At 41.9% G+C, this 13157-nt stretch overlaps 1 protein-coding gene across 1 annotated transcript; it reads left to right on the top strand.

Annotated features, from left to right (window-relative positions):
* The first annotated feature begins 8595 nt into the window (after positions 1-8595).
* On the top strand, positions 8596-12275 carry LOC136464849 (3-ketoacyl-CoA thiolase 2, peroxisomal-like). The gene is made up of 14 exons (XM_066463796.1): positions 8596-8798; positions 8901-8977; positions 9544-9628; positions 9799-9925; positions 10026-10124; positions 10203-10270; positions 10356-10488; positions 10557-10627; positions 10859-10991; positions 11095-11191; positions 11315-11438; positions 11526-11634; positions 11734-11817; positions 11952-12275. The coding sequence occupies exons 1-14, from the start codon at positions 8703-8705 to the stop codon at positions 12059-12061; spliced, it is 1413 nt and encodes a 470-aa protein (XP_066319893.1). The 5' UTR covers positions 8596-8702; the 3' UTR covers positions 12062-12275.
* The last annotated feature ends 882 nt before the right edge of the window (positions 12276-13157 follow it).

Raw genomic sequence — 13157 nt, 5'->3', positions numbered from 1 at the left:
ATCTGCAAAATCTGGAGTCGCCACCAGAATGCACGCGTGCTTCGGTGGGCCTTTACCTCGTTTATAGGCTCTTTTTGCTACTTGTTCTCAAAAATTTTGAAAAAGAAAAACTTAGGCCGTGTTTAGAAGCCAAAAAAATTTTGGTTTTGGGTACTGTAGCTCATTTATTTGTATTTGGTAATTAGTGTCTAATTATGGACTAATTAGATTCGAAAGTTTCGTCTCGTGATTTCTCACCTAACTGTGCAATTAGTTTTTTTTCATCTACATTTAGTACTCCATACATGTGCCGCAAGATTCGATGTGACAAGTACTGCGCAAAAACTTTTGGGAACTAAACGGGACCTTAGTAGGAAAGCTACGTAAATAAATAACAAAGTAAAAGCACGGTCTGGTCCACCTTTTACTTTTTCATATAATTGAGGACAGTGGCGATGTCAGGGGAAGCTACATAAAAACTTGATATTTTCTCGTGCTTCCTCGACTGTTGTCACCACAAAGAAACAGATGATTTTATTTTTCAAAACATGGACACGTGCGCACGCTCATCCTTATAAACATGTACATATAGGTCTCGTTTAATTGGGTGAAATTTGAGAATTTGGTTACGGTAGCACTTTTATTTTTATTTGGCAATTAGTATTCAATCATGGACTAATTAGGCTCAAAATGTTCGTCTCGTGATTTCCAACAAAACTGTATAATTAGTTTTTTTTCATCTATATTTAATGTTTCATACACGTATCACAAGATTCGATGTGATGACTACTGTAGCATTTTTTGGGAAAACTTTTTGGAACTCAACAAGGCCATAGATATAGGGCGTAATCCCCTGCTTTCTCTCTGACCTGGCCTGCCGGCCTCGCCAGCTGCATGCACGAGGCTTGCTCGAAACACAGTTGGAATCTTTTTTTTTATATTGCCTGGCTCGTGCGAGTGTGCGCTGTCTCCCATCTGAGAGAGAGCGAGTGTACAAATAGGCAAACAAACAAGCAATAAAGCAACCAAACAAGTGATTGGGTGTGTCTCATCTCCCGTCCGAGAGAGAGCGTGAGTGCACTAATAGGCTAACAAACAAGCAATGAAGCAACCAAACAAGTGGTGGGTCTTGCATGTACCTTGCCTGTCCCATCTCAGCCTGGATGCAGGAACGAGCCAGGCTCTCTTCATCATCAAATCAATCACGCTAAGAGGTTGAGCCACAGGGTATTAATATTGACTAAGCGCGCCCGCCAGGGATGTTTTGGTTATCCAAAGACTTACGAAGTTATTGATTTATGATAGCCCTTGTGAAATCAACTTTTTCGTGACAGAGTGATTTATAGTGCTTTTTCATGTTCGTGTAAAGAAAATTTCCAAAACGATGGATTGAATTGATTGATTTTTCTACAAATTTATCTGCAAAATTTGTAGCCGTCACTATAATGCACGTGTGCTTCGGTGGGCATTTATTACCTCGTTGTGATAGGCTCTTTTTGCTACTTCTTGTCTATAAATTTTGTCGATTGAAAAAGAAAAACTTACTAGGAAAGCTACGTAAATAAAGTAAAAGCACGGTCTGGTCCATCTTTTACTTTTTCATATAAACTAGGTAGTGTGTCTGTATGTTGCTACGGGACAACTAAATCTTTTGTACTAAAACACACGGATCGCACGATAAGATAATAATACTGTTAAATTAAATACCGACGTCAAAATGACATTAATTCAAAAAGCAAAGTTCGTGAAATTAACATAGTCATGGAGAGCGCGACGTCGCAGGCTCACAAACTCTACTATATAGACTTTTTCGTGATACGGCTAAGATAATACTTTATATCGGCAAAAAGAATTCTACGATATCCATTTCTTTCATGCGTCAATAAATCCATGAATAAGTTCCGTTGCATCTCCATATAATCATATACACACAGGTTCGAGTATATATGCAAATAGGTTCGTGCCCGTACGTTGCTACAGGACAGTTAAACTTTTGTACTAAAAACACGCGGATCGCACGATAAGATAACAATACTGTAAAAGTATATGACCGACGTTAAAGTGACATTTAATCCAAAAAGCTAAGTTCGTAAAATTTACATAGTCACAGAGAGCGTGGCGTCGCAGGCTCACAAACTCTACTGTGCAGATCTTTCCGTGATGCGTCTAAGATCATTTTTTATACCGGCAAGAAGAGATTTCCGATATCTATTTCTTTCGTGCGCCAACAAATCCACGAATAAGTTCTACCACATCTCCATAGCATCCTGTACATGGCGCTGCCAAGCGAATTAGCCACAACTTATGTAATTAGTTTTATAATTAGCGCATGTTTAGTCCTCCTAATTAATATCTAAAAATTCCATGTGACGAGGACTAAAGTTTAGTCCTGGGATCCAAACACCCTCTGACTCTCGACTTCTGCTGGCTGCTCACTTGCATCACCATGCCTATGTGCCTGCACGTATATACTCTAAGATGGTCTTTATTGTCCACCATTTGAAAATATCATAACTTTAAGGTTGTCATTTGTGTATGCTGTAGGATTAGGATGCTTTGCACTGATCCATGAAGGTGCCCATGAGAGTCGAAATTTTTTATGTCATTATGATGTCTGAGCATACCAATCAGACAGAGACGAACTTGATTGTTAAAATATTTTCAACGCTGCTTTCATATACTCCCTCTATCCTAAAATAGAATTCATTCTCGCTTTCCGAGAAGTCAATTTTTTTTAACTTCGATCAATTATATATAAAAGAATATTAAAATTTATAATACATAATTAATATCATTACATAGACCATTGAATATATTTTCATAATAAACTTATTTGGAGATATAAATGTTGCACATATTTTTTACAAACCTAGTCAAAGTTGAGAAAGTTTGACCTGCACGCATCCCATAACGACTTATATTTTAGGGCAGAGGAAGTATATGCTAATGGGAGTAGTCAACTGGAAGTCGTGATGAACACAACAATACTTTCATATTATATGTTAATGGGAGCACGAAGAAACGCAGGGAATTGACCTATATACTAATGGTGGGAATATTTGTTTAGGAAATTACAGAAGGTTCACAAGTCTCACCATGTATAACATGCACATCTTTTATTTGGCACCACTGATGTTCTCAAGGAGCAGCCACTTTTTAATTTTAGGTCTGCATGCTGGAAACACTAAAATTAAGGGTCAACCTCATTGAGTCGTCTTGCTTGATCTTTGCCAATTGTCTTGCTTGAGCTTTGCAAACAAATTATACCATTGACAAAGACTAACACATAAAAGAGGTAGAAATTGTAAGAATAAAGCTAGGTGTACTATGCACCCAGCCTAAATTTAATACCCTCCAAATTACGGACAATACCATATGATCCGGTTTACGTGGAGATGAAAGATATCTGATCGAGCGAGAGAGGGGCACCGCATGATTGTTTTCTTTCATACATGATTATTGTTTCCTTCCATACATGTGGCCTCAGGTGATCGATTTGTTTCCTTTAAAGCAGACGAGGATCGCAGGGATGACAGTTTCTTTTTCTATCACACGGTGCATGATTATTGTTTCCTTCCATGCATGTGGCTTCTGGTGATCGATTTGTTTCCTTCAAAGTAGGCGGGGATCGCAGGCGTGGGCAGACGGACGAACCAAAACAAATATCTCACATAAAAAATATCCACACTTTGTTCTTTTTAGTTGTAGGAGATAAGGACAGTGGTGATGTCAAGGGAAGCCACAGAAAAGCTTGCTATCTAGCTGTTAGTTTCATCTTATTTTAATTTTAGCCCTAAACAGTTTATAGGTTGTACCAAACAAACCTATATTGGCCCTGTTCGTCTCGCTAAGACTTGGCTGATGCCGCTGCTGATGCTGATTTTTTGTGAGAGAAAAACATTATTTTTTTTTTGAAAAATACTGTTGAAGTGGTGCTAAAAAAACAGGACGATAGACTAGTGACTGGCGTACATCCTTATTCCCCGAGCATGTCTGCATGTGAGACGACATGTTAAAATCTGAGCTAATAATAGGAGTCCATCGCTGAAGTTACATAGGTGGCTTTATTTTTTTTTTTAAAGCCACGTAGTTTGAAAATATATTATACAATCATACACGCAAGCACGTCAGATGAAATTATTATATAATCATAAGCGGATTAATAATATGGTGAAGCGGCAAAGAAGTGAAATGAAAGGAGAAGGGAGTAAACAAATAAGTTTGACATTTCATGCACGCCCTGGTTACATTGGTTCTCAGTGATCTTGGCAGAGGTTCAAGTTTAAATTTATAACAAAAACAGTAACATGGTATTGATAAAAATGAGGGAGCAATTGTGTATCAGTACATGCTGTATGGTCAAGTATGAATATATACATTCAGTTGAATGTATGACCGAAGAATATGGTGATAAAATCAATATGGCATAGGAAAAGGTGGCCATGTTTGATTCCTGAGTTCTAAGAGGTGACATATAAGTTGGCACATAGGTTTAACAAAGTATAGGTAGGAAAATAATTAGAGCAACTCCAACAGCTCGGCTATTCTTGTTTTGTGGGCTATTTTAAAATTTGTTTAGCAAAAAGTAAGCTCCAATAGATATGCTATAAAATAGGGAGCTGGCTATCTCTTAGTTTTCAGTGGACTTATAAAGCCAACCATAGGAGATAGCTATCTAAGGATGAGAAATGAGAAATAGTAAGATTGTGGTGGGCTTCTTTTTTTTTTATGAGTTTCCTATTTTATAAAATGGCTTAACTATTGATAGCCTGTTCGGTTGGCTGGTTCGTATCGTTGCTGGTTCGTGAAGAAGTACTGCTGGCTGGTTTGTGTGAGAGAAAAATACTATTCTGGCTGGAAATTTACGATCATTTACGACAAGCCACATTACGATCGTTTACGACAAGCCACAGCCAAACGAACACGCTGTGAGTTTGACTACTAATTTTAGCCGAGCGATTAGATAGTATAGGAGAACGCCACGACACCCGTCGAGCGAACATCAGGTGTTGCATATTTTGTTCCGCAGCAATATGACCGTGAGCATCCAAAACCCTTTGCATAGGTTTGAGGTGCGATGGGCCGTACAACACTCGATGGAGTAGTGGGCTTCCGTGGGCGTCCATGGAGCCCAACAAAGGAAGGGAGCCAGGCCGTGGGAATTTTTTTTTTATCTTTTAGCCTTTTTTTGAAAAAAAATTTCACAAATATGCTCCTAAAGGAAAGATTTTAAAATCTGGACCTTTAGCTTAGCGCCATCGTTACTGACGCCAAGCTCCTGGGCTCGACGCTGACGTGGCGATGATTTGACAGGCAGCTCGACGTCGTGGTTACTGACGCCAAGCCTGTGTTGGTTTGTACGAGTAAGGGGGTGTTTGGTTCTCTAGTTACTCCTAAAATTCATGTCACATCGAATATTTATATACTAATAATAAGCATTAATTACAAAACTAATTACATAGATGGAGGCTAATTTTCGAGATGAATTTTTTAAGCCTAATTAATTTGGCGTTAGCATATGTTTACTGTAGCACTAAGTTGTCAAATCATGAACTAATTAGGTTTAAAAGATTCGTCTCGCAAATTAGTCGCAAGTTGTGCAATTAGTTTCATAATTAGTCTATATTTAATACTTCATGTATGTGTTCAAATATTTGATGTGACAGAAATTTTAGAGAACCAAACATGGTCTAAAACGCTACACTCACTGCCGTCTTCGATCGGACTGTTCAGGAAAAACACGCACCGTCGCGCGGCGTCGCGTCCACTGTCCACGGCGGGCATCGCTGCCGTGGGCGCCCATACCGCCGGACACCTGTCGTGACCCTGACCGTAGCCTCTGTGTGCCGTGCGGCCAAGCAAAAGCAAAATGGCTTCCTGCTGCATAGCTGCCGGCCTGCTTTTGACGTCTGCCACTCTGTCCTGCCCTCGTGTCGTGGGTGCGCCATCCCTTGTTAATATTTTTTTATTGTTATTGGAAACATCCACGCTATCACTTAGAATCTAGCGAACAACAGCAATAAACGACTTGCAATAGAGGACGCTAAGTGCATTAGCGGCTACTAAATCTGAACACGCTGTCTTTAGTCCGCTATCTTGTAGCGATGGCTACAGAGAATCGCTAGTACTACAGCAGCCGCCCGCTATTGTGGGTGCTGTGCTACCAATTATTTAGTACTGTGATAGTGGTCGGCGTGCATTGTTTAGTGTTTGACCTCAAATCTCCCTGCTGGTTTGCAGCACTAATTCGTACCAACACGTCACTTGGGCTGCTGTCGTCCCGTTGCTGGCCTCGTCCGCCCGATCGTGCGTGCTCTCGTACGTGCTCGTCGCGACACGCCGACGACGGCGACAGCAAAAGCACCACTCAAACTAACGTGGAGACGTTACCTGTAAACAATCATCATTTAACTATGCCCAGCCAACCAACGACGGATGGATTAGAATATGTATATACTACTAGTAGCAGCTGATGGATGTACGTGTACGCGGAAGGGCATACTAATCATGCATCTGCACATGGACATCCCTCTTCTTTGCGATGCAAGCCAAGCAAGAAGAAGAGGAAGAGGAGCATTGCGTGCCCAATTCACAACTTTTTTGCAATAAAATATGGCGCTAGGAAGCAACGTACAGGAGGGCAGTTGAAGCTGCTTTTAGATGTCACGAGCGGAAGCAATGTACGAAAAATTTTGGACGTTACATCGAATGTTTCGGGATGTCGAAAGGGGTTTTTGGATACTAATAAAAAAACTAATTACATAGCTTGTCTGGAAACTGCGAGACAAATTTATTAAGCCTAATTAATCCATCATTAGCGCATGTTAGCTACCGTAGCACTTATGGCTAATCATGGACTAATTAATCTTAAAACATTCGTCTCGCGATTTCCAACCAAACTATGCAATTAATTTTTTCGTCTATATTTAATACTCCATACATGTGCCGCAAGATTTGATGTGATAGTTTAGGATAAAAAATTTTGGAAACTAAACCGGGAGCTGCAAGCTAGGTCAAAAGAATTGCCGCGTCGCGCGCGTCTGTCTGTCCGTGTCCGGTGCCCGGCCACCAACTCCGGCCGTCTGATCTGCCTGTCTCTCTCCCTCCAGTCAGTGAGGCTCCATCAGGCGTAGGCTCTGACGACGACGACCGCCACGCCACCTTGCTGTCCATTGCATGCATTTCGCATTCCCCACGATGCATTCAAAGCATGTATTCTGACGCCGAGTATGCATTTAAAACGTGCGGTGAGTAGCAGATGCGGCGGGTAGCAGAAATAGCAGATGCGGACTGGCTAGCGGTGTGAGAGAAATATTGTAGCGCCTAAAAGATGCACTAAAGCAGCCGAAAAAATCAGCCCAGCCAACGGCGCCGCTAAGTGCATTAGCCAGGCCGTCAGGAGAGTAGGAGACCGACCCGAGCCCGGTCAATGAAGCCTGCGTCAGGCGTGACGGCAGCTGCGTGGAGGGCGACAATTTCGTGAGTCACGGCACGTTCGGTTCCATACGGAGTAATGGCCATGACAGTACTATATATCGGGTGATACGCAGTATATCCTGTGGACGAAAAGAAAGAATGATGAAAGATTTATTAGATGAATTTCATGCGGGTAAAACTCAACACGTGGGAATGTTGAAAATTGGACATGAAACCACTGCAGTGCCAGATCATCTCTTTTTTAGTCGGCACAATTATTTTAATAAACATAGAGACCATCTATTTTTTTTAGGATTGCCCTCGTTTCACAGACAACACTGCTGTTTTTTTCTAAGAACAAATAAATAATGCTCCAACATACTTACAGGTGGACCCAAAAGATGATAAGAAATCGGTATGAACCATTGTTTGTGGAAAATCTGAAAGGGGGAAAATAATAAACCCTACGGAACATGAATGAAATAAACAAAGTGATACTCCTACTACATATATAAAAGTGATTTCCTAGATAGATAATGCAGAAAGAGTATACACCCATTCGTTTTCGTTTTCGTTTACGTTTACATTTATGTGTAGTTGGCATCAAGCTTTTATTATTTTCATAGTAGATGACATTTTAGTTCTGATCATAGAAGAATATAAAGACAGGAAATGAAAATGTGTAAGATAGAGACAGTGATGCATTAAGAAAAAGAAATATGCTGGGAATTAAATTAATTTATTATTAGGATATAAATGTAGGGGCGGAGGGAGTACCGGTAACTAGCCACCCAACACCTTGGTTACCATTTTGTGTGCTTGGAACAATTGTACTGGGAGCGTGTTTAGTTGCTTAAATTTGGGAATTTGGGTTACTGTAGCACTTTCATTTTTATTTGGTAAATAGTGTTCAATCGTGGACTAATTAGGCTCAAAACGTTCGTCTCGTAATTTCCAACAAAACTGTGCAATTAGTTTTTTTCGTCTACATTTAATCGCAAGATTCGATGTGATGGGTACTGTAGCACTTTTTTGAATTTTGGGGTGAAAACTAAACACGAAAAGATTGGATGGTCAAAGCTGCTGCACTAGTAGAGATAATAATATAATAATGTAACTATTGGATGGGGCACAACATGAAGGTGGCAAAGAGATACATATATATAGTAGACGAGTATACGTACGTGGTACTAGCTAGACTAGCAGCTTCTGGAGGGTAGCCGGCGCGGCGCCGATAAGAGAAGAGGGAGACGAAGCAATCAATTCTCCAGACTCCTCGGCAAGCGAAGGCGCGAAGCGAGTCAGCCATGGAGAAGGCGATCGATCGGCAACGGGTCCTCCTGGCGCACCTCCTCCCTTCCGCGTCCCCCTCCGCCTTCTCCTCCACGCAGCCTCAGCTTGAGGTGAGCGTCCCGATCTGCTGCATGGTTCGTCTCTCTCTTCCTCACGGATTGGGTTGGCTGATTCGATTTCCCTGCTGCGTCTGCGTCTGCGTCACGGTCCAGGCATCGGCGTGCGCGGCCGGGGACAGCGCCGCGTACCAGAGGACCTCCTCCTTCGGGGACGATGTCGTCGTCGTCGCGTAAGCCTCCTTCCCTCCCTCCTACACTAACTTTTCCCCTCTCTCTCTCTGCATCCTCCTTTCTTCCTTCAGTACTGTATAATATATAAGACGATTCCCGGACATGTGGTGTGCTAGCTACCCGATCTTGTGCCGCGCGAGCTGAAATCGCTGCTCGCCCCTTCTAATCCTGCCCGATAACTCAGGCCTGGCTCGGCCAGGGGGAAACTCCATGATTTAGTTTGCTTATTATTGTTATTGCCTTGTACTATACTATACTCCTACTTAGCAGCAGCAAGAACGCGTCACAAAGTCAAATTAATTTACGGGCATGATACATGATAGCGTCAAGGAAACCACTGATGCACAGGCAAGCTAATCCAATCAATTCAATTGAGTCCAACAAAATCAAAGTAGACCTACCTTACCTATGCAGAAACCAAAAACGCATACCTTTTGTGAGGGACTCACAAGGCTCTGCTGTTTTAGTCCTGGCACTATCAGTCTATCTGATCTATCAATGAAATAATTACGGATACCATACCACTTCTTTTCGTTACCGTTGCTGACTTACCGTGTCACTGCAGTGCGTACCGGACGCCGATATGCAAGGCCAAGCGAGGAGGCTTCAAGGACACGTACCCAGAGGACCTCCTCACTGTTGTTCTCAAGGTTCCCTTCGCTCTTGTTGCCTTATTTCTCTGCTCCCTTTTCACATCAAGTGGTTCACCATGCTTAATAAACATGCGCAAGAGTTCCCATTGCAAGCGACTGGGTGTGCTTTAGAAAAGTGTCGCGCGCTCATTGTTCTGTTTCCTTTCCTCCGTTTCGGTTCCGTACAGGCTGTTCTGGACAACACTAGAATCAATCCAGCTGACATTGGTGACATTGTGGTTGGTACGGTGCTCGGTCCTAGTTCCCAGCGTGCGATCGAGTGCAGGACGGCTGCGTTGTTTGCTGGATTCCCTGGTAATACCTGTGTTTGCGATCATGCGTCATAATACCCTAATCTGATGAGGATTGTTATCTGTTGCACAAAATGTTCACTGTCCCTTCTTTGTTGTTGTAGAAACCGTTCCCGTTAGAACTGTCAACCGCCAGTGTTCATCTGGGCTACAGGCAGTAGCCGATGTCGCGGCTGCTATAAAGGCTGGTTACTATGACATAGGTACTATCTGAACATACATGCTAGTTTTGCTGTTGTGCTTTAGTTTGACTGCTGAATCGCCGTTTTCCCTCCAAACAGGGATTGGTGCTGGTTTTGAATCCATGTCCATAAGTTCCACGGGTTGGGAAGGGCAAGTTAACCCAAAAGTAAGGATTATAAACCACACTGTAAATTGAAATAGATTCTTCTTCTTTTTTTAAAAAAACTTCCATAACACATTTTCCTCTGCAGATAAGTGCATTCCAGAAAGCACAGGATTGTCTTCTGCCCATGGGAATTACTTCTGAAAATGTGGCCCATCGATATGGTGTAACCAGGCAAGAGCAAGACCAGGCCGCTGTGAGTTCCTCATTAAACATGGACTGTATTAATTAATTAATCAATTGATTAATTTCGGTTAATATAACTAAAGCTATGGTTTGTCAGGCTGAGTCTATAGGAGAGCTGCTGCAGCCATGGCTTCTGGAAAATTCAAGGATGAGATCGTCCCCGTGCCAACAAAAGTAAGTCGGATTGAAACTCTGTTTTCTTGTGCACCCCCCCCCCCCCCCCCAATTTCTTTCAAGTAGAAACTAGCAACAACTTAATGTTAACGTTGTTTTTAACTATGTCAACATATACAAGTAACTAATGTGCTTGTTGTCTGACCAAATTTTCAGTCTAGTTATCTAGGAACAACAGAGTTTTTTAATATTTGTTATTTTGAGCATTTGCTGACACTCCGTATTCTGCAGATTGTTGATCCTAAAACTGGAGAGGAGAAGAAAGTTGTGATATCAGTTGATGATGGGATTAGGCCAGGGACCACAGCATCTGGGTTGGCAAAACTTAAACCAGTTTTTAAAAAGGATGGGACTACAACTGCAGGTATTGCAGAAGTCAACTTTTTCTGGTGATGTTCCCTTTGCAGCTACATTTTTTTTTCGCTCTCTGCCTAAACATTATCTGATAAATCAATCAAACTGTGTAGGCAATTCTAGTCAAGTGAGTGATGGTGCTGGAGCTGTTCTTCTCATGAAAAGATCTGTGGCTCTGAAGAGAGGGCTTCCTATTCTTGGTGTTTTCAGGTGCCTAATCTGCCTTCCCATATATTATCTTGATTAATTCAGGTTGTGTTTGTCGTCGTTGTTCAGACATATATTTCACTCGATTCGTTGTTACATTCAACGTTGCTCAACATCATCTGTTAGGAGCTTTGCCGCTGTTGGAGTGGATCCAGCTGTTATGGGCGTTGGTCCTGCTGTGGCCATTCCTGCTGCAGTGAAGTCTGCTGGCCTTGAGATTGGAGACATTGATCTGTTTGAACTGAATGAGGTCTGTGTTAATTGCCTTGATGTGCACCCTCTTCTCTCACCTATTTATCTGTAATATCCAATTACTGAATCGTCCATTTGTCTGTAGGCCTTTGCCTCTCAATTTACTTATTGCTGCAACAAGTTGGGGCTGGACCGTTCCAAAGTAAATGTAAACGGAGGCGCGATTGCCCTTGGACACCCTGTGGGTGCAACAGGTAATGGAACATCTACTTTAATTGCTCTACCATTGCTGTTGGTACCTATTACCACATCTTTCTGAGCAAACTCGTCTAAACTGGTGATTTGACGTTCAGGTGCCCGGTGTGTGGCTACTCTTCTAAATGAAATGAAGCGCCGGGGCAGAGACTGCAGATTTGGTGTTGTCACCATGTGTATCGGTTAGTTCTATTACTTGCGGTGCTTGTTTTCTCATTTTCTCACATGTGTACAAGACTACAAGCAACGAATGTCAATGCATAAATGTAATTTGATCTCTTCTGTAATTGATCATGTTGTGCCGTGCCAACTGCAGGATCTGGAATGGGGGCAGCAGCTGTGTTCGAGCGGGGAGACGCTGTGGATGGACTCTCCAACGTGAGGGACACCCAGACACATAATTTTCTGTCTAGGGATGCAAAGTAGAGGTGCAGAAAAATCATCCATCCTGGAGCAGCATAAGCCTTCTACATTAGCACTAATACGAAATCCATATTTTTTCTTCACAAAACACTACTCTGTATACGACGAATAAAAGGGCGTCATACAGTATCCTCTTGTAGCCACCTAAGATGTGAAAGCAGAAAAGAGAAGGGCCGTGTGTTGTAAGACAGCTCAATGTTCTGAGCTTGTTCTGTTATTGCCTTTTGTCTCAGATTGAACAGAGCAAAAATCTTGCTCATTGCCTTTTCTGTATTTGAACCAGAAGGATGAAGAGAGCACCTTTGTGCACTAAACTGATTAAAATTCCCATTCTGCTGAGATTGCTTGCCACCACTGTTGTCTGGGAATAGTAGTTGACAGCATTTTGTTCAGTTTGCTTTTTCTCCAGTGTGCTGGATGAACTGTTTCTGATTCAGCGGTATAGCTTAATAGTTATACTGCGCTATAGTACTGTTTGTTAAGATAGGCCATGCCTGAAATGGCGCCCATCATCTGTAAATTTTGATCTATCCAAGGCAGCCCATAAGAGGCGTGGATGCTAGAACAAGAAAAGAGATCCAGATTCAACCTGTCTTAACGAAGTGAGATGAAACTAAATTTCATTTAAAATCAACTATTTTGATTTCAAAAGAAAAACCAGTCAAATTGTAACAATTTTGGAATGAACCAACTTAACGATTTCTTTTTGGTCTAGCTAGGTTAGTGGCCCCAGTAGCCCAACCATCTATGACTCACCTTCCTTGTCATGTTAATGAGAGTGGCAATTACTTGCACCGCAATGGCAAAGGCATCAAGTGCGCCTCTTCTACAACATCGACTTACTCAGAGCCTTTAGACAATTAACTTCTGTAATGTTTAAGCCAGCGATTAGATTATATTTTACATACTACTAATATGCAAATGCTAAAAGGGGCTTCCAACATGGTACTCTTCCCATGTTAATTACTAATTCGGGCGTCCAGCCAGCACGGGAGTAAGGACTCGTACATTCATTTTCATTCATTGCCAATAAGGAGTAGGGAAATTCTTGATTATTTAACGCCAGATCGAATCGTATCCAACGGTCATTGGAATTGTT

This window comes from Miscanthus floridulus, chromosome 7, assembly GCF_019320115.1.
Source record: "Miscanthus floridulus cultivar M001 chromosome 7, ASM1932011v1, whole genome shotgun sequence".
NCBI classification, from domain to species: Eukaryota; Viridiplantae; Streptophyta; class Magnoliopsida; order Poales; family Poaceae; genus Miscanthus; species Miscanthus floridulus.
The sequence above is the reverse complement of the archived record's forward strand: the minus strand, read 5'-3'. Positions and strand labels throughout refer to the sequence as shown.